A 21,298-nucleotide genomic window follows, 5' to 3' on the forward strand; every position below is an offset into this window, starting at 1 on the left:
AGCAGGCAATAGGGGGTGCTGGGACCAAACCCTCATGACCACCACCACCACCACAGCCTGTCGCAGGGTCTGCGCCCACAGGGGGTTGCCTGTTTTGACCGAAGTAACCTCTGGGTTTCGTCCAACAAACGGACGTGCCTGATTGCAGGGCTGCACTTCTGCTTGGCCACAAGCTTTGTGCAGAACCGACCCCCCTATGACTCATGTGATGGCAATCGATGGCCTGGCCTGCGGAATGGACTGACAACTGGTTAGTAAGGTGACGGGGACGGACGTGACCTCACAGTGTCGCGGCTATGTGGTCACAGAGGGACTGGATCAGCAAGCATTTGACTGCTGGTGGTGGCAATCCGCAGCCAGACGGTTGTGTGTTTGAAGGGACTGTTTTATGATTGAAACGACTGTCACTTCCTGCAGCTGATTATTGAATGATAGTGTGACAACCGTTTAACTGAATATTCATCTGAGTTAACAACTATACAGCCACTCAGAGGTGCCAAATTGACCAGAGTGGGCAGCCAGTTGTGGGGTTAATTTGAATTAAATGATCTGGGAGCTAACTTGATTGTTTAATTGAATTTTATCACTATTCTATTTGTTGCTATTCTAAATGACTTATGGTTGGCTAATTGATAATTGCTTAAGCAAGCTATTTGAAGAGATTGATTATAAATATGTGTGTGTGGGTGTATTTAAGGGCTGGCTCGTTGATGATGACGAAATCGCTGTGTGAACTCTTACAAACCAATGCAATGGACCAAATTATTTTACTAAACTGACAAGTGAGTTTTTGACTTGTCAGTTGCTTGGTGGAACTGATCAAGTTGATAGTTGTTTAAGAAACTCATCGAATTTAAAATGACCACTCATCTAAACAAGCGTTGGAGCTGATCGAAGCAGTCCAACCATTTGTGGACTGAATTTTTGAGAGACCCAAGAAGTGATTCAGCCCCAGAGGGCTGACCCGGTGGTGAGCATCTCACAGGCCCTGCAGGGGGAGCAGGCCAGCGAGGGAGACACAGCAGATCGTCCTGAAGTCAGCCGGTGGGGGTCCACCCAGGCCACAGAGGCCACCAAAGCAAAGAAGCGGATTACAAAGCAGCTCCGCCCCTCCCAGCACGAGGGCTGGGGCCTGGCGAGGGTCACACCTCTGAGTATGGGGGTGGCGGTGGGCCCCCCTCTGGAGCCTTGGCTGGCAGAGATAGAGCTTCCTCGTAGGACGGCAGGACCACCTGAGAGAGACAGAGATGAGGGCTGAGTATCAGCAAGAAGACCCACAATTCCAACCTGGGATCAAGGGACCTAAACCCCTATGTCTGGCAAAATGGTGATGATGATGATGACTAGCATGTTGGGCACTTGCTATGTGCTAGACATGGCCTGCCTGAGACAGGTGCAGGGTCTGTTCCTATAGTGGACACAGTTGCCTTTGCCCATTCGGCGCCTCAAGGTCCCCTTGCTTTGACAGCAGTGCACCATTCTCCTTGGGAAAACATGCTCAGTTCGTGTGCCTTCAGAAGAACTGGTCCCATCCCTCAGATCCAGGGGGTAGACATGTCATGGGGGTTGGCCACCCAAGTAGAATTCCATCCCCCTGCCTACAGTCATTGGTTTAGGGATAAGCATGTGACCCAAGCTGGTCCAGTGAGACATAATCCTGGGACTTTCTTTTCCTGCTGGGGTTACTGAGAGGTGTGATGTCAGTCTGTGGGGTTTGGCAGCCCTTTTGCCACCAGGAGGGAAGGGCTGTCTGAAAACAAAGCCCCGCACTGAGGAAAGCAGAGTGAAGAGATAAGAGAATGAGATCACATCCTGATGCCAGGACTCAGCCAGGCCTGAGGCAGACCTACGTTGGACTTTGAAGTTCTGTGAGCTAGTAAATTCCTTTTGTTATTTAAGTCAGATTGAGCTGGGTTTCTGCCACTTGCAATCAAAACTGTCCTGCTAAATACAGTCCCACTTTACAGATGAAGAAAGTGAACCACCAATAATTTAAACCAGACACTTTTCCCATCGCTTCTCCGGCCAGCTGCTTCTAAGTGCACCCTCTCTGCCTGGACAGACTCTTCTCCCTTCCCAGCTATCTCGGATCCATTGACTCTCCAAGATTAGGCCAAGTGTCACCTCCTCCAGGAAGCCCTCCCTGGTCCCCCAGATGAGGCCAGGTACTTCCTCTGTGCTCACTGTCCCTGTGCTTCGTATGTCTGTGTCTGGGTTCAGTCTGGACCGTACACTCCCCTAATCTCATATCCCCAGGACTGGATGTGAGATTAACGAGAGTGAGAGGCAGTAAATACTGGGCGAATGAATGGAATCTAGACTGTCAGAGCTGAAAGGGGGATCGCAGTTCTTCTGGTCCAACCCTCATCTTACAAGTGGAGAAACTGAGGCCCAGAGAGGGAACGGATTTGACCCACATGGCACAGGGAGTGAGTGGCAGAGCTGGGATCCGACCCCAGGTCAAGCTCACCTTCTCCAGCACCTTGGAGTTGCTCTTGTCCTCGACCGAGTTCACGTACTTCATGAACCTGTAGCATCTCCACACACACTTGAACATGTAGACCTGGAAAGAGGCCCAGGTCAGGCTGTGCTTGCCGACCCCCTTCCCACCGCCCCATCAGGCCTGGGACAGGTGCCAGCAGGAGCCACAGCTCGCTCCAGAGGGCAGCTCCCAGCGGCTGCTAGTGTCCTTGACTTCCCACAATGGCAGGGTTTTCTCTCCTCTTCACTCTGCTGGCTGTACCACCACAAACACTCTCCAGTGTGTCACCATCTCTAAGGCCTGGGACCGGAAGCTGGACCCTATCCTCTGGGCCTGACCACCCCAGAGACAAAGTCCACTCCCCTCCCTCCTTCTCATTACCAAATCTCCATTAATAGGACCGCAGATCCCATCTATATTTTGGTGCCTGAATCACATGACACTGTAACATGGGTAAAGCAAGGCTCATTACGCCCCTTTTACAGGTGAGACCCGAGGCCCAGAGAGAAGTGACCTGCTGAAGACCAACCACACGGCCGGTGAGGGTGCGGCTGGGATCCAAACCCAGGTCAGTCTGAAACTGATTCCAGACAGAGCAGCTTCCCTCTGGGTTACTCGTCAGACCCTGACACCGGAACGCAGGTGGTCTTCCAAGATCCACACCCTCTAACGGGCTGTCCCCGAGGATCCCAAGTCAAGTCAGAGGAGCCGGCCCGGGCAGGCTGGAGAAAGGCGCTAACGGCAGGGCAGGGCGCAGTAAAGGACACACGTCCCTGCTTTCTAACTGTCTGGGGTGGCTGGGCCTGGGCCGCGGCACCGCCTCAGCCGCCCCTGGGCGGGGGCCACTCACCTTCAGGATGAGGACGGTGACGAAGGCGATGGAAAAGATGATCATCATCTTGATGAACTGGCTATGCGTCATATTGTCCTGGCTGGGGAGGTAATTCTGCAACAGAGGCAGGGGCCACGTCAACACCGCTGGCTGTAAGGGATTCTAACAGCACCGCACGTCCAGGAATAACAAGCCCACTCTGCACACGCGCGGGAGCACAGCGTGGCACACTGATGACCTTGGTCGGTGGCCACGACAGCCGTAGGAAGCAGGAGCTACCATCAGCCCCATCTGATAGGTGGGCGAACCAACGGCAGCAGACGTGGCGGCCGCCTTCCGGACCCCTGCCCAGGCTGGTGCACCCATCCCCAGCCCACAGGCCACACCGGGGTGTGGACCCCGGCCCCAGACTCACCATGTGGTTCATGGACTTGAAGTTGAGATAGGTGGGCACTTCCATGTAGGAGCTGCAGAGGGTCAGGATGCTCAGGCAGAAGTCCAGCAGCTGCAGGGTCATCAGTGGGACCTTGGTGGGGCCCTTCGGAGGACAAAGGAGAGGAGGAAGAATAAAGACCAGCGATGAAAGGCCCAGTTCCCATGAGGCACCTAGCAGGCCCTCGCTTGAGAGGCTGTCTCGGCTAGAGAAAAACCTCAGTGTGCACAGAGAGGAGCAGATGCCCAGATGTTCGCAGCGAGGGCTGGCAGCCGCGCAGGGACTGGAACCAGGGTCTCCTGACTCCCCGGCCAAGGCGCTTCCACGACAGAGCACCTCGGTCCCTCCAAGGACAGCAGTCAGGGCACGTATGAAAAGCAACTTTTCGGGGACCACATCCTTGATTGGCGGCAGCCTCACGCATGGGGGTGCTTGTCACTGGCTGTGACCACCTTTCTCTTCCTTTCTTCAACTTGGCTCCCAAGGAGGACCAAACTGGGGCTGGGGACTGAAAGGGAATGTGCCCTCTCCCATGTGTAAGTGCCACAGGGCCGGCATCCACTGGGTGCTTGCCATGCGCTGAGCCCTCTGTATACATCTGCCTCACTTAGTCCTACTAAGACGTGCCGACGAGATGAGATTACAGATGCATTTCACTGAGGAAAAACTTGGGGCTCAGGGATTTGCTCGAGGACAGCAACTAGGAAGGGGGCTCCCACCCCCTCCAGCCTGAGCCCAGGGCCTGTGTCTGGTCCCCTCCCGTCTCCCAGGCCAGGGGAGGGACAGGGCTGCGCACTCACAGAGCGGCTCCTGGAGGCCAACTTGAGGTAGGCGGGCAGCTCGATGTAGGAGCCCAGCAGGGTGAGCAGGCACAGGAGGAAGTCCATGATTTGCAGGGACAGGAAGGGCAGCAGGTACTTCTCCCGGTTCTGAAAGGCAGGCCCAGCACTGCCAGGGCGTCCTTCCCACGCAGCCAGCGCTCCCCCGCCCAGCCGGTGTCCCCATGCATCCCCTTCCCGCCCTCTCCCGGCTCAGCCAGAGCGCCCCACCCCCACGCAGATCCTCATGCCCTCCTCCGAGTGACACTCTGGGGACAGGGAGAGGGTAAGACCCCGGCCCTGCGTGAGAAAAGCCTTGGTGCCCCAGGAGACGGAAGGGAACCGTCCCCACCTAGAGGGGCTCCAAGAGCAGGACCTGACTCAACTCGCTCCCAAGAACCCAACAAGGAAGGGCTTTGTTTCGTTACAGAGGGTCAGAGAGGGCTTCCTCAACGGGGGCACTGGGCTAGACCTGGAAAGGGATCGGGAGCGAGCAGGGGGAAGCGGCAGGTACCAGAGGCAGGACGGGCGTGAGCAGAGGCCCCGCAGAGGGACAGAGCCTGCTCTGCGTGCCCAGCCCCCGCTCCCGGGGGTTAAGTCATGGTAAGAGGCTCGGGGGGGCCGAGGCTGAAGTCTTTCTCCTTCACTCGAGAGCAGGTGACCGTAGTGACCAGCACGCTTGCACATGCACCCACCGTCGGGGCAAAAGCACACAGCGGTGGTCTGGGCGCCTCCTGTGGTTGTCTACAATCACTCGGGAGGGACCACCCAGACCGACTGAGAGTCGAGGGACGACCTGCTCCGTTTTCCCAGCGGGACCACTTGGGTTTCTCCACGCGCACCCGGAAGCACCCCACACAGCGTGAGCTGCACGCGGGTTCCGAGAGCGTGCGTGCCAGGGAGGGCAGCGGAGGGTAGCATCTCAGGCAGGCGGAGACATAACCAAATCACTGTCCCACTCTGCTGGCTCTGCAAGTGCCAGGACGCTGTCCGCACAGGAAGGACCCTCTTTCTGGATCCTGCTCCGTGGCTGTGCGGAGAGCCCCGGCTTCCTGCTCTCGGGGGCTAAGGGACAAGCAGGTTCCTCTTTGGCAGGAGGTTGGGCCACAGCCTGTCTCGACTCTCCCACCAGCTTGGCCTCCGGCCTAGGAGCCCCTCAGTCGTCACACTGGACTGTCCCTGTCTCGCTGAGGGTCTGCCTTCCCCCACCAGACCGGGAGCTCCCCAGGCGTGGGCCCCCTCGGCCCTGGCGCTGGCACGCGCTGCCGCAAAGCTGAGCTGGATGCGTCTGCGCTCTGCCCAGCTCAGGCCCTTCCCACCGACTCCAAGACCCCGTGCTTTCTCCCCTCTCCCCACGCCTCGAAACAACACTTCCTCTTCTCTCTATCACAGTTCCCTGCCTCCATCTGCAGTTTGAAACGCTGTGGGTCACCAGCTAGTCCTCGCCACAGTGCCAGCGGTCATCGTGGCCCTGCGCATGGACCTGTGGTGGCCGTATTTTAACAGGGAACTGAAGCCAACAGCCCAGGGAGTCCGGGAGGAATGAGACTCTCCAAAAGGTAAGCGTGAAGGTGTCTGCCGTGCAGATGGGGCCGCCCACCCTCCCTGCGCCGCCCACCCGTGGATACGGCAGGGAGGGTGCAAGGGACCCCTTCGTGCTCCCTGACCCAGCCCCACCTTGACCACGCCGACCAGCAGGCTCAGGCTGATGACGAAGAGCATGACGATGAGCAGGAAGCTGGAGACCAGGTCGGCTGAAAGGCAAGGGGCAGCCGTGAGGGGCCCAGATGTTCCCCGGAGCCCCCGGCCGGGCTCCGAGGACCACACTTTGGGAACCATGGAGGTGGGGACGTGAGCATGAACAAGAAAGCCCAGGCCCTGCCCTCGTGCGGCCCTCGGTCTGGAGGGGGCGCAGAGACGGCGAACCGCACATTTCAGGCAACACGGGCTGATGTGACAGGGCGCCACGCGGGCTCTGCTGCAGCCAGGGTGAGGTCAGGGAGGGCGTCCCCGAGGAGTCGGCCACCAGCCGTGGGGGGAGGGTGTTCCAGGCAGGGCCCGGGACAGGGACGGGCGTGGTGTGGGCTCTGTGGCTAGAGCGAGGTGTGTGAGGGGGTCCGCACCGCAGGGAGATGGGGACGGAGGTCAGCAGTGGCTGATCTCACGGTGAGGGGCTTTCGTTTGACTTTAGTGTGATGGGCTTAAGCAGAGCACTGGGACTGTCACCTCTACAAGCCAGCGCCACCCCATCTGCTCTCACCCCCTGAGACGTGGGCAGGGCCAGGTGGGATATTCCCGCTTGCAGATGAAACCTCTGAGGCTCCAAGGAAGGGACTTGCTGCAGACCGACCAGCAGGGAAGCGGCAGGGCGCAAACCCCAGCCCGTCTACCCCCGGCCAGGGCCCGACCCACCCTCCTCCCCCCACAACCCCCTCGGTGTCCCCTGGACCTACCCATCCTGAGGTAGCCCATCTTCGAGGACTTGCAAGAGGCCTTGCCGTGGGCCACCTCCACCGAGTGCTCGATGAACAACAGGACGCTCATGATCTGGGGGCAGAACAGCGTGTCAGTCACTGGGCCTGCGCAGCTCCAGCCCCAGCCCCCTCCCAGCCCATGGTGTGCAGCGGGGGCGACGGGGTGGGGGTCCTAGAGCAGCTGGGATGCCAGGGCAGGAGGGCGCCCTGGATAGGAGAGTGGCCTTTACAGACAGACAGCTCAGCACATAACCCTGGGCATTCCTCCTCCCAGTCGTGTGACCTTGGGCACAACACTCGACTCCTCTGTGCCTTGGTTTCCCTGTCTGCAAAATGGGGATGATACTAGTAGCTCCCTTTGGAGGCTACTGCGAGGGGTAAACGAGACTGTCCCAGGAGGGCACGCAGAGCCACACCCGCTTCTCAGCAAGTGGCCCCTGCTCCTATTGACCGTCAGGCTCGAGGAGGGGGTGAGAGCTCAGGGCCCCTCCTCTGCGACCCCTTTCATAACGACAGGGTCTTAGTCACGGCATCTGAGCGTCGCAGGGCTTCAGGTTCGTAGAATCATCAGCACAGGCTGGGAGAGCCCCGGAGAGCATCTGACCCCTGAATCCCCAGCCCCTCAATTTCCCCATCTTCAAAATGGGGATGTTGATATCTGCCTCACAGGGCTGTGGTGGGGCCAGATGGTATGACTCACTTAAAGTACCTAGCAGACAGTAAGCGCTCTGTCTATGCAAGCTGTTAATACTATTATTACCATTGTCCCCGCTGGACTGTAGGCTCCAGGCAGGAAAAGCCTGTGTCTCTCTTGTTCAACCGCTCTAGTTCTTGTGTTTGTTGAATGAATAAATGAACGAACCCGACACCCTCAGGGGACCCTTGCTAATTACGATGGAGAAGGGGCATCTGACAGGCCCGAGTGTCGGGGTGGCCCTAGCAACAATTAAAGTCCGGCCACCACACTGCAGTTCGAAAGGAACTTGGAGGTCACCTTGTCCATGTTCCCCCACCATCCAGTGCAGGAATCCTGTGCCACAGCCTCTACTTAAATGCTTCCAGCCATGGGACATCACAGCCTTCTGTGTGTCCACGTCCTTTCCGCAGGCCCTCCACCCCTCCCCCAACACACACGTACAATTCTCCAAGCACCATCTGCCCACACTGACAACAAGACTGTCCCCTCCTTGTAGTGGGTGCCCTACCTCTATTAATATGGCCTAAGCTTACACTGGCTTTCTAGGCAGCCCCGCACCAGTAACTCATGCTCAGCTGACAGGCAACCAGACACCCACCATCTGTTTCCCCCTTGCTGACTGTGTGGGTTTTTTAAGTTCAGACACAGGTCTCAACTTGTCTTCCTGCCATGTTACGTCATGTTCAGGGGAGTGGAAACGGTCAGAAGACCGATGAGGAACTGGGCCCTGGAGTCAGATGGAGCTGGATTTGAATCCAGGTCGCTGTGTGACCTCGCACAAGTCAGTTCATCTCTGAGTTTTCTCATCTGGAAAATGGCAGTCACTGGATTTGGTGAGGACTAAGTTGCGTTGTATTTGCGAAGCACCAAGCTCGGGCCTGCCAGGGGGCGCTGAGCCAACAGAATCTGCTTTTGGCTGGGGAGAGCTTCACGGAGCATTTGAGCAGCCAGCTCTGGCTGCCCCTCTCCCTAGCGCAGAGTGAGCCTCAAAGGCTTTGTCTCGCCAGGAAGGTAAGAGCAGCCAGAGGGGAAGACAGGTGTGGTGGGGGCTGTGCCTGCCACCACAGGAAACAGCCCTGCCCGAGAAGAGCTGCTTCCTCAGCCCCTGAAAGCCAGAGCCCGACCCCTCTCTTTAGGGTTTCGCCTCTAATGAGGCAAAGAGAAAAGGGAGGTAGGTGACAGCTCAGTCTAAGTCAGAATAGGGTGCCCTGTGAGGTGGTGAGCTCCCCGTCCCTGGGGTTTTGTGAGATCTCAATGAGTCACAGCTGGGCATAGAAAGGGCACGTGAACATCTACCAGGTGAGGCAGGAGAAGACTCTTAAAATCCCAAGAATCCAGAATTATCTGAGATTTGGAACGAAGCTCAGAATCAGGCAATCCCAACTTCCAGTTGCTAGAAGGGGCCTCCATCCACTGGTTTTGTAAATTCCCTCTTCTTGTTTTATAAGCTCAGAGAGGTTAGGTGGCTTGCGCAAGGACACACAGCAAGTTGGGGACAGATGGAAATGGGAGTCCAAGTTTCCCAGTGCTGGCCTGGTGCCTTCCCATTCCCCGTGCCCCAGAACACCTCAGAGCCCTGCCAGCCTGAACCCCAGAGGGCTCAGATATTGTGACCATTCACCTATGTCACTAAAGCCTTTTGAACACGCTCCTCTATATTTCCTTATTTCTAAATTATATGCATGTGCCACTGTCCTAGTATACCATGAACACCACAAAACATACTCCCAAAAAGGGTCCGGAAATTAGTAAAGGACAAAATCAAAACATTTAGAAATTCTAACGTTGTCATCCTGAGACCCTGAGGTCACCTTGGACATTACCCCACTTTAGAGACCCCTGCTAACCCACGACTCGCCCAGCCCCAGCTCCCTGATTCTGGGCCTAGGCATTTCTCACTGCCCTGCCCCATGCACAATCCTGCCATTAGCATCCCCACTGCCCCCTCCAGACGCCCCCTCTGAATGTCTGGGGACCTCAGGAAGGGGAAGACAGGGGCACTGGCACAGCCCAACTCCGTGCCAGGTGATCCTTCCCACAACCCGGCAAAGGGGCTATTTTTAATATCTTCGCCCATTTCACAGATGAAGAAAGTGAGGCTCAGAGAGGTCCAGTGCCTTGCCCAAGGCCTCCCTCCTACAGGTCATCCGTAGGTCCGGGATTCACATCCTGGCCAAGTCCCTCCACCACCTTCCCAGCATCTCCCGGCCTCCTGGCCCTGCCTGAGGCCTGCCCCTTCCCTGCACCCACCTGGGTGCCTCGGTGGGGTCAGAGGCGCCCCATTTCCTCTCCCCTCCACAGCCTCCTCTCCCTCCCCTCAGAGGGAGCACCAAGCAGCAGCAGGAACCAGAGTGTTGCTACTTTTGCAAAAACCACCTGCACTTAAAAACCAGGCTCATCCTGCCCCATCTCACCTTCTCAACAGCCCTTCGGCGGGGAGAGGAAACATGGTTTTGTCCCCATTTGCCAGATGACAGCCCTGAGGCTCATAGAGGGCAGGGACCAGACCAAGGTCATGGAGTGAGGCAACCTCAGAGCCTGCCCAGACCCTCTGTGGGGCCTCAACCTCCCATGGAAGATGCTAGAAGATGTCAGGCCCTGACCCAGGAGAAAAGGAGGAGGCTCAGCTCCCAGAACCCAAGTGGTTCCCTAGGACATGGGATGGAGCGGAACTCACATTTATTGGGCACCTGCTGTGTGTTCAGACCTGCACACACAAGCTTACATGACAATCTCCCAAAACCCTGCAACATCTCCCCATTTTACAGTTGAGGAGATGAGGCTCAGAGGAGAACTCACATGTCCTGTGTCATGTGGCCCAGCCGGGCAGTGAGCCCCGCTGCCTCTGCTCCCGGGGCCCAGGGTCCCGTCGGGGCTGGGCTGGCTGCTCTGGGGCTCAGCTCCCGATCTCTCCAGCCATCTGCCCCCAACCCCAGCAGCCAAGCCCCAGCCCAGATGCCCAGCACTCAGGAGACAGCAGCTGGGGCACTGGAGGCCTCACTGCTGCGTGGCCCTGGCCAGGTCCTGGCTTCTCCCTGGCCTCAGTTTCCGCCTCTGGTCAATGAGGAGAGTCACCCCCATTTGCACTTGGGGCCACGGGGAGGGCTGAACACAGGAAGGTCAGGGGAGCGGAACCCCTACACACTATAGGATTAGGATGTCACACCCAGGCTGCCCAGGGTCTCCTGGCCCCAGCTGCCCCAGGCTGCCCCAGCCTGCCCCCTGCCCCCAGAAGGCCCTCACTGCCCCACCCAAGTCCCTAACCGAGAGACGCTGGAAATTCCCGGGAAGCACCTGGCTTACCTACAGCGTACGCTGGGAGAGGCCCAGAAACTCTGAGAGTCTAGATGTTCAGGCCCCCATCACCTTCCCCTTGTGCCCTCTGGTTTCCACCTGGACACAACGCTGTCCTCTCCCTGCGCTCTGAGCTCGTCTCCTGCCACGATGCCCAGGCAGGCAGATCCCCTCGCCCACCTGTCCCTCCATGACAGCGTCTTTTCACCCACCGTTCCTAGCGCTGCCCCGCTGAGGTCGTGAAGTCAGCGCAGAGATGCTGCGTCTGAGTCAGGGCCCCACCGAGCTCTGTGCCAGTGCAAGCCACTGACCTCTCTGGGCCTCGGCTCCTCATCTGAGCAAAGGGGCAACGCTGGGCCTGCCTCTCAGGGCTGCTGTGGCCAAAGGGGTCAGTCTCCGGGGAGACCCCACAGGTGGACGGTGTGTTCAGAGCTGCGACGGAGGACAGATGGGGCCTGGGGGCCCCTCGACGAGGGAGAGAGCACTGGAAAGACTCGGGGAGGGGGCGTCACAACAGGAAGGCCCTGAGCGTGGCTTTGAAGGCCAAGCAGTTCTCCAGCAGAGCAGAGAAGAAAGCACTCCAGGAGGAGGGAGCGGCGTGCAAGGCGGCCTGGCAGTGCAGGCGTCTTGCGTCCCTCCAAGGGACCACGGAAGGAGAGGTGATGTCTCTTCCCCGAGAGAGGGGCATTACCAGTAGGGAAGTGAGGCCCAGAGAGAGACATGATCAGCCCAAGGTCACACAGCAGGACTGCTGCAAAGTCAGACCAGTTCTGTCCCTGAGTCCAGGCCGGCTCAGCCAACCGGTCCCACCTCGCTCCACCTGCCCCACTCCCATCCCCACCCAGCCCTTCTTTCTTGGTAACAAATGCCGTTTCCCCCCACACTGGGCAGTGGGCACAGTGGCCAGAGAGGCAGAAGGTTTCTCTTTCCTTTCCTGGTGTCTCTGAGGAGCAACCGACAGCTTGAGCTAAGAGAGGGGGCTGGGGTCGCAGGAGGAGGGACATCGGGGAAGGTGGGGCCACGGGGGCAATATTGATATGGCCGGCGATCACAGAGGGGTGCCAAGGTGGCCTGTCATGGGGGAGGTGCTGCTCAGGAGGGACTGCAGCGGGGACCACGCTGGGTGGGCGTGGCTGTCATGACGTTGCCGGAGTTGGCGAGGTGGGGACAGTGAGGCTCATAGGCATGCGGGGGTGGTGACGACAGTGGACACAGCAGGGGTGCTGGCCATGGAGGTGGCACCAGCGGGCACACCGGGAGGTGAGGATTTACCGCCACGGTCCTGCAGCGGAGATGCCGCTGCTGACACTGATGACATAGATGGGGGCGATGACAGCGGGGACATCCTGATAGGATGCTGACACCAGATCCCCCAGTTCTGGGGTTCTAAGACCAGATCCCTCTGCAGGGGAGTGGCCCCACTCTGTCCCCATCCTTGAGGCTCAGGACCCCCCTCCCAGAAGCAGGGAGGGAGAGACCCACTCTCTGGAGTTTCAGGGGCTGAAAGTCACAGGGAAGGACCCAGCCCGCGGTGATCACCCCGCTCTCCGCCAGACGGTGCATGGACACCTTCCTATCCCTCCCAGAAGCCGCTTCTCCCAACAAACACGCCAGCTCAGGGCTGCTCGGGCTTGGCCTCAGCCCTTCCCCGTCAGACAACGCAGTTTGCAAAGTGAGTCCCAAGTGCCACACCCTCACACCCCGCCCAGGCCACTGCGCACTGACCACACGCGGGCCACTGTTATTGTTGTTACCACCCTGCCCCTGAAGCTCAGCCCCTCAACCTCACCTGCCCCCCTGTTTTCCCTGGGGTCCCCGGGTGGTCTGGAAGGAGGATGGCAGAGGGACTCAGAGGCGTCAGCCGCCAGAGGAAGCTCCCCTCCCCCACCCTGTACTTCCAGCCACAGCTTATCAGGGGGCCGCTGGTGGCGGCCAGACCTCCCAGAGCACTATCTCCCCAGCCACCTCTCCGGCCAGCCCAGATACCACCAGGATGACCCCATCCCAGGGCCACACATTCAGCGCCCCCTCCACAAACCCCTGCCTCCACCTCCCAGAGCCTGGCTCCTCTCTCTTCTCTCTGCACCCACCCCCCTCCCCTCCCTCCACCTCTGCAGCTCCGCATGACGAACTGTCCCCTCGCCCCTCACTGGGCTCTGGTGCTCACGGACCTGGGGAAGAGCCCAGTGCAGCCACCCATCCCTGTGCAACCCTGGCCTGGCCACTTTACTTCTCTGTGCCTTGGTTTCCTCTTCCGTAGAAGACAGAGAAGAACCCACCCACCTCTGGGCATGGTTGTGGGAACCAAACGGGGTGACGTACGTCGACCGCCAGAGATGGGGACTGAGAAAGATTGAGCTGCAGAGAGGCGCTTGCGTGTGGACACCAGACCCGGGGCCCGGGGGCTGCGGCCACTCTGTTTGTAATAGCCCCGAGCTGGAAACAGCCCAAACCTCCTCCCGCAGGAAAACGGGCGCGTGCACTGTGGCAGACTCACACGATGACACGCTGTACAGCAACGGAAAAACTGAGCTCGCCGCCCACAACCACACGTGCAAAGCTCACAGACACGACGTTGGGAAAAGATGCCACACACCACACAACACATGCTCCAGAATCTCATCCCTGTGTGGTTCTAGAGCTACACGTATTCGTGGACCCACACACGTGGGTGGAAGTCAGTGGGGCAGGGAGTGGCAGGGAGGGGGCTCCAGTGGCCTCTGGGTGCTGCTCCTGTCCGTGTCCTCAGTCTGGGTGGAGGTTACACGGCTGTGTTCGCTTCGTACAAGTTCATCCAGATGTGAGCTTATGATACGCACACGCTTCTATAGGTAAATATTCATCAGTCAATAAAAGGTCCGCAGAAACAAGACAACATAGAGACTGGCTGGCACCTACTGGATGCCAGGCTCGGTGGGATCACGAAGATGAATCAGGTCCAACCAAGCCCTGGATGAACGTCCAGGACAGAGGACACGACACACAGGGACCCGGCACACGGGGCTCCGGGGAAGCTCCAGGAGCTCAGGGCCCAACGGTGGTGGCTCAAGGCAGCCTCTCACAGGAATGGGTCTTAAAGATTTCAGCCGCAGGGCAGCGGGAAGGGTGCTCCAGGCAGAGGGAACGGCATGAGCAGAGGCAGGGAAACTGCAAGACGCTCCTCCTCTTAGCGAGCTGTGATGCAGGGCCACCCCCGTGCCGAGCACACAGCGGGCTCCAGTCAACGGCAACAGCTGGCCAGGAGAACACAGGGACCCCTGGTTTTACAGGGGTGGGGACTTGGGGGCAGAGGAGCGGGGAGAGCACTCCAGGGAAGGGACGGCTCCTGCCCGGGCCCAGGAAGCACAGTGGTTCAGATGCGCTTGATGGGATGTCACCCGCAGCACAGGAAGTGCGAGGACTGGAGCACCAGCAGCTGGCTCCAGCCCGGGGCATCCTCAGAGCTCCCCCTCACCCCCCGCCCCAGCAAGGCCCAGCCCTGCCCCCAGGAGAGAAGACAGGGAAGCAGGGCTCTGCCCAGAGGAACAGGGCGCTGAGGGTGACATTCCTGCCCAGTGACTCCCAGCAGCAGAGACATCCTGGCTGGAGAGTATCCCATCAACTCTGCCTTCATGGGCCGCCGTTTGGGGGCTCAGTGCTGGCCTCCAGGCTCGGCCAGGGCCCCGACATCCTCCACTTCCTGAATATCCAGGGAAGCACCCTGCACGCCCCTAACTATTCCCAAAACCATCACTGCCCTGCTTATCTTCAGAGCAAAGACCCACAATAATAAGTATTATTACTGTGCATTAATTAGGCGCCAGGTCCTCCTCTGAACACTTACGCACAGTCAGCCCGCCGTGTCTGCGGGTCCTGCATGCACGTATTTCCTTCCATGACCTGAGGACACAGACCCCGCAGATACCAAGGGCCGCCTGTGCACCCTCTCCTGTCGTCCTCGTCTCGGCCTGAGGTGGGTTCTGTTGTCGTCCCCACTCTTCCCCCATTTTGCAGGTGAAACTGAAATCGAGTCTTTCCACGTGGGCTCTGTGTTTCCAAGAACAAGGCTCTGGGCTTTGCAGCTGACCCCCCACCCTCGCCTCACGGGCAGCAGGCCCCCGGGCTCTTGTTCTCTGTCCACCACCGGCCGTGAAGTCGCTGGGCCTCCCTGAGCCTCAGTTTCCTCTTCTGTAAAATGGAAGCCCCAGTGGCAGCTACCCTTTGTCAGGAGCTCACAAATGGGGGTTATTGTCCCCCACTTGACCGGGGAGGAAACTGAGGCTGGAGGAGGGGCGCCTTGCCCTGGGCAGCCTCTGAGCAGAGCTTGGCTGTGCAGGTCCTGGCCCTGCCTCCTGTCTCATAAGGGGGCTCTGTGCCCCCCTTCGCAAGCAGGGTGGGGTCTCCTGGGAGACCAGTGCAGGCCTCACAGTGAGCTCAGCTCGAAGTCCTGGTTCCAGGCTGCTGCTCTAGGCTCAAAATAAAAGCCTCACTTCCTGGGGGCTCAGGGCCAGGGAGGTGATGGAGAAGCCTCAGCCCAGGCCAGGCCCTGCCCCCCAGCCACCCCCTCAATGGGCCACGTGGGCCTCCCACCGTTCACAAGCCAGAGGGTGGGGCTCGCACCCCAGAGAGGAGCAAAACAACTCAGTTCTGACTGGGCCCCTCGGCCAAGGCCCTGAGCGGGGGCCACAACTCCTGCCCTACCCCCGCTGGCCTCCCCACCCCTCCAGGAAGGGCACAGCGCTGCGGTGGCAGAGAACAGGGGCTCTGTGTCCAGCCCAGGCGCATCAGGCATGAAGGCAGCAGGTTCTAACAGATTCGCACCCGGGGTTTTCCCCCCCGGCAGTTGGGGCCTATTTTTAGGCCCTAGCAGATGAGCCTTCCAGAGGGGAGGGGCCCCTGTGGTCTGCTGCCTCATCCCACCCCGGCACTCGCTGGCCAGCCCCCCACACCCCCAGGGCCACATCAGCTCAACACCTCTACACGGACCACTGGCTCCATTGAACAGATGAGGAAACTGAGGCCCAGACAGCAAAGGCACCTGCCTGCTCGAGGTCACACTGCCAGCGGGTTATGGAGATGGGCCTGTGTTCCTCCCAATCACAAATCACTGCCCCCAAAGTGCAACAGAGAAAGGAGCCCCAGAAGTTCCAAAGAGGACAAATCAGGAGGGCTTCCTGGAGGAGGACGCTTCCCATGAGTTGGACCACATAGAGGAAATGGATCGTGAAAGACTGGGTGAAGTGAGGGCCTCCCAGACAGACAACATCCCCAGCCGTGGGCCAGGTGAGGTATTCATTTGTCCACTCCCTGGCTCCTTCCCTGCCCTTGTGTGTGGGCAGCGGAGGCCTGGAGCAAGTCAGGGGCCCTGCTGGACCCCCGCTTTCTCATCTGCAAAGCGAGTAGATGGGCCAAGCAGAGATCCATCCTTTTAGCTACATAGCCTAAAAGAAGCGAGGAACTTGGGCCAATCTCACACCTGGGGCCACTCCGCCCTCCTGCCCATTCACACCTCATGGCTGTCCCTCTCACCCAGTGTCACCAGCCTCTAGCATCTCCAAAGCACCACTGAGTCCGTCCCACCTCCAAGCCTTCCCTCACGCTGCTCCCACCGCCTGGCCCGATCTCCCAACATGCCCAAGCAGAGTCCTGCTCGCCCCTGGGACTCAGGCCTCCTCCAAGAAGCCTTTCCTGCCTCCCAACCTCCGCCCCAGGGCAGGGCTGAGGCCACTCCTCTGCGCCCCCATAACAGCCAGCCATGTTATCCATTGTCACTGTCGCTGTTGCTCCTTGGCAGACAGGAGCCCCTCGACTGCACCCTGGCCTGGGGCTGGGCACGTAAAGTCATGTTAGAGAACTTGTCTGCATTCAGGTCAGGGCAACAGAGACTGCTTCTTAGAATAACAGAGGCTGCTTCATTTTCTTTTCCCTCAGTTTAAAAGTAGTACACTTGAGCAACAAAATAAAGTAGCATCGACTGTAACCCAAAGTATGCAATAAAGACCCATGAGTCCTTGCTGATATAAATAAATAAAACATGTATTTATATAATAAATGGGGAGAACAGACAAATCTATGAGTTGTTCCAAACAGTTTATGCAGCTACTCTGTCCTCAAGGAGGTGGAGCCACTGCCCACTGGTTGAGTCTGGGCTGCGCGTGGTGGGGGTGGCACGGAAAGTAACCTTCCAGGGGGGACACCCCAGCCGTGCTCAAAGTCACCAGCAGCAGTGACAAGTGATGTTGCCAGTACGGTCCCCGGATCCGATGTGCTGAGAATGGCCCTCCACCTCTGTGGTCTCCCTCCCAAAAGCACATTTCCCAGTCTAATCATGAGAAAACCACCCAAAATCCCAACTGAGGAATATTCAGCAAAATGCCTGACTAGCACTCCTTGAAACCGTCAAGGTCATCGATATCAAGGAAAATCTCAGAAACCGGCCCCGCCGAGAGGAACCTAAGGAGGCGTGAAGAAGACCTGCCACGGGTGTCCGGATGGCTTCCTGGAGCAGAAAAGGGGGAGCAGGAGACAGCTGAGGACGGGTGGACGAAGCTCGGGCGTCAGTGGGTAACAGCGTCCCACATTCTCACCGGCTGTGGCAAAGGCGCCGTCCCAGCGTAAGGTGCTGACGACAGGGGGCCAGCACCGGGCGCACAGGAACTCTCTAATCCGTGCTCACAATTTTTCTGTGAATCTCACACTGTGCTAAGGACACGCTCACTGTGCCAAACATGGAAAATACAGACAAGCAGGAGAAAACTAGAGCTTTCGCAGTCCTGTAGCCCAGAAGACAACCACGATTAGCGTCACCCCCTGTTCCTCCCCGCCTGGTTTCAACGTATCGTGGTTCTGCACTGTTGGAATCATAGCAGGTGTAAGTTTTTTATCCAGACGATGTGTTTCTCATGGTGGAATTCCAGGCAGCCTGGGGAGTAGAGGTCAAGGAGGGAGATATTTCTGGGTGAAAGGGTCTTTTGGGGGTCCCCACCACCTGCCATTGACTGTAGGTTGACAACAAGCCAGAACCCGAGAAAGTGAAGAAAGTTCTCTGGCGTCCTTATGCATATGCAGGTTTGAGTGACTGGAGAATCGGCTAGACAAACCCAGCGAAATAGAGAGGAAAGCCCCCCCAGCCAGAACACCAGCTCCTCCAACTGGGCACGAAAGGGTCCTCCCAAAATAATGCCCCCAAAGTGGAGCAAGATTTGATAAAGTGCGATGCTGTCTCAGGACGGCAAGAGCCCCAATTTAACCCTCCCCAGAGAGGCCAAGTCCACAAATAGCTCGCGATGTACACAGTCGTCACCCATGGCTGGCTCCAGATGACAACCAGCATGGGCTATTGACACATCTGGACCACAACTTCTCTTTTTCCATCCAGATGTTCGAGGTCCTGTCAGCACACCTGCTACCTGACCGATAGGCGACAGGAAAGCCCCCAGACGCTGCCCTTTCTGGGAAGGAGAGAGGACCCTCTCCAAGGGGGCAGGAAGATAATCCACCCCCTCGGAGTCAACTGAGGACCACAGCCCAGAGACAACTGCCCGGGCCAGGCATACGGCTTCCAGGCTATTCTGCTTTTCTCACACCCTCTCCTGGTTTATGACACCCCATGGTGCCCCGTGATCCACATTATAGGAGTAGTTCTCCTTTGGGAGCAATTGTGCCCCCAGCTAGAGACATCTCTGGTTAGCACCACCGGAAGGGTAGCGGAGGCTGCGCTACTGGCATCTAGTGGGTAGAGGCCAGGGATGCCACTAAACGTCCTACAATGCACAGTTCAGTCCCCCATGACAAAGAATTACCCAGCCCAAATATCAGTAGTGTGCTCTAGGGAAGGTCCAACTTCTTAGCTTGTCACTCAAAGCCCTTCTCACTTTCTCGTCCCCAACTTCCAGGTTGGTCTCTGTAATGTCCCTATACAAGCTCATCTGTTTCTCTTCCCCTTCCATACTGCCCACAACCAAATTGCACCTCCAGCCAATGGCACCACCTACGAGAAGTCTTCCCTGATCACTTGGGCCCGCACGCTCTCCGGCTCTGTGGGCAGGGGCTGGTTATCACATAACCACTTACAGGTAAGGACCTCAGAAGGCGCAATCAGGAAGCAGCTCGAGAGCCACACAGTCCAGGTTTGCGGGGCAGCCTCCGGGCCAGGCAGCCTGCACAGCACCAGGCCACTGCTGGCCCCTCTGCCCCCAGGCAGTCACTCACAGGACCTGTCTGGACCCTTGGAGGCATCAGAGTTTGAGAGCTCTGAGCCAGTCCACATCCCCTTACCCCTGACTTTATAAAGGGGAAACTGAGGCCTAGAGAGAGGCTTGTCCAAGCCCACACAGCCAGTTAGTGGCAGAGCTGGGGTAAGGACCCAGGAGTGCCTCTGCGTACCACTCTGTCCTTCCAAGATGGTTGCACAGTCTCAGAGCCTGAGGGCCCTAAAGGCTGGGTGCGGGGACAGCCAAGGGGTCATTAGCCTCTCTCAGCTCTTGCGCTGGCAGGAGCCGGGCAGGACGACCTCTGAGCTTCTCCCAGAACCGGAGTCCTGGGATCTGGCAGCTCGACTCCAGTGGGCCAACGGCAGGTGCCGCGTCTGGCGCACAGCTAATAATAAAGCTCTCACCTGCCACACAAGGCACTGACTTGTGTGCTTTGTGGATATTAACTCCCTGCTCCTCACAAAAACCCTATCAGAGATGTATTATTAGTCTCATCCCTGGTTTTTTGGATGAGGAAACCAGGGCTCAGAGAGGTTAAGTAAGTTGCCCAAGGCTGCACAGCTAGGAAGCAGGGAAGCCAGGATTTGCATGCAGCAGTCTGGATCCGGGGGCTGTGTGCTAACCACTGGGTGGCACCACCCCTCCAAAGGCTATGCTCTTGCCACAGCCCTGCCCACCCTGCCTGCGACAGGAAGCAGCTGCAGCCAGGTCTGAACGGTTTGCAGCAGCCCGCTGCAGCGTGTGGATACGGGCTAGTACTGAGGAAGCCCTTCCAGGCTCATAAGAGAACTGTTAACCACAGGCCCTGAGTCACCCTAGGAGGAAGTCGCCTGGGTCTGGGGGAGCTGGGTGTGGCCAGGAGTTGGATGGCGAGTCTGGACAGGACAGAACAGGGACCTTGACCTTCAGCCTCCCCAGACAGGGGGCTGCGACCTGCCCAGAGCCACACCGTGAGTTAACACGGGCTTCCCTCCTGGGCTGCGCACTCCAGCTCCCACGGAGAAACTGCTGGGGGCCGGTGTCCCGAGTGGGCCAGGCAAGCCGCCTACGCTAGTGCAGCTCTCAGGTTTTCTCTGGTGGGGAGAAGGCGGTGGTTCCACGGAGCTCTAAGCCAAGAGGGCTGGGCTCCCGCCTCCCCTCTGGAAACACAAAGGCGAGATTCCACTTCTCGCCCCCTCCAGAGGCCCCAGCCCCGTCCAGGCCGGCGGGAAGAATCGGGGCTGTGTCCGTGGCCATCCTCACACCCCGGCCACAACCTCCCGAGACTCCATTCCCGGCTGCGTCTGCGCACAGAGAACCTCCCGTCTGCCACTCTGTCCCATTTTACAGAGGCAGAAACTGAGCCTCAGAGTGACTGTCAGCTCCATTAGCTCGGAAGGAAGACTCCTGCTCCCCGCTGCTTGCTCTGGGGTGGCTGCAGAGCCCCCTCCCCCATTTGACAGAAGTGGGAAACTGAGGCCCAGAGCAGGAAAGGGATTTGTCAATGGTCCCACAGAGAGGTGGTAAGCAGCAGTCCTCCCGTCTGAGGGGCTCAGCAGATCAGGGGCCACCACGCACACGCACACGCACACGCACACGCACGCATGCAGCCCCGGGCCTGCCTGCACACTCACCACGTGGTAGATGGCCAGGGCAGTGGTGGCGATGCGGACATTGAAGCAGCAGCAGGTCTGGCGGATGGCGGCCGCGTGGGGGGCCATGGTGCTGCTGTCCCCTCCTCGGAGGCACTGAGGGGGAAGGAGCCTGAAGCCTGCAGCGGGTCAGAAAAGGGGAAGCTGCCAGCTGCCCTCCTCACTTCCTTCCTGCCCCTTACACAGGCAGGGGCACGGTCGTCACAGCTGGGGCGGGGCCCTGGGAGGGGGTGCGGGGGAAGGGCCACAGCCTGCGTCAGAGAGCCCTGCGCCCTCTGCCACTCCCAGGAGGGGCTTCCTGGAGAGCGTGGACCCTCACACCGTCAGGACCTGCCCCATGCCAGGGCTCAGGCTGGCGGTTTCACACGCCCTGCTTAGTGGATGTACACCACTCCCCTTGGAAGCTGGGACTGTGACCGAATCCACTTCCAGACGAGGAAACAGA

General features: G+C 58.7%; 1 protein-coding gene across 1 annotated transcript; it reads right to left on the reverse strand.

Moving 5' to 3' along the window:
• Window positions 1-755: 755 nt before the first annotated feature.
• Window positions 756-21,013, reverse strand: LAPTM5 (lysosomal protein transmembrane 5). Its single transcript, XM_012642358.1, has 8 exons — window positions 20,836-21,013; window positions 7,019-7,112; window positions 6,243-6,319; window positions 4,548-4,676; window positions 3,730-3,852; window positions 3,333-3,428; window positions 2,471-2,563; window positions 756-1,232 (listed from the first exon to the last, which is right to left on the reverse strand). Exons 1-8 carry the CDS (start codon window positions 20,920-20,922, stop codon window positions 1,143-1,145), a joined length of 789 nt encoding a protein of 262 aa, XP_012497812.1. The 5' UTR covers window positions 20,923-21,013; the 3' UTR covers window positions 756-1,142.
• Between the last annotated feature and the right edge of the window lie 285 nt (window positions 21,014-21,298).

This window comes from Propithecus coquereli, unplaced genomic scaffold (assembly GCF_000956105.1).
Source record: "Propithecus coquereli isolate 6110/MARCELLA unplaced genomic scaffold, Pcoq_1.0 Scaffold178, whole genome shotgun sequence".
NCBI lineage: Eukaryota > Metazoa > Chordata > Mammalia > Primates > Indriidae > Propithecus > Propithecus coquereli.

Coding starts and splice junctions, on each gene's coding strand:
- LAPTM5 (XM_012642358.1), bottom strand. CDS start 20,922: ATGGCCCCCCACGCGGCCGCCATCCGCCAGACCTGCTGCTGCTTCAAT. Junction 7,113..20,835: donor CCCTGGCCATCTACCACGTG/GTGAGTGTGCAG, acceptor TTCTGCCCCCAG/ATCATGAGCGTCCTGTTGTT. Junction 3,853..4,547: donor TGGCCTCCAGGAGCCGCTCT/GTGAGTGCGCAG, acceptor TGTCCTCCGAAG/GGCCCCACCAAGGTCCCACT.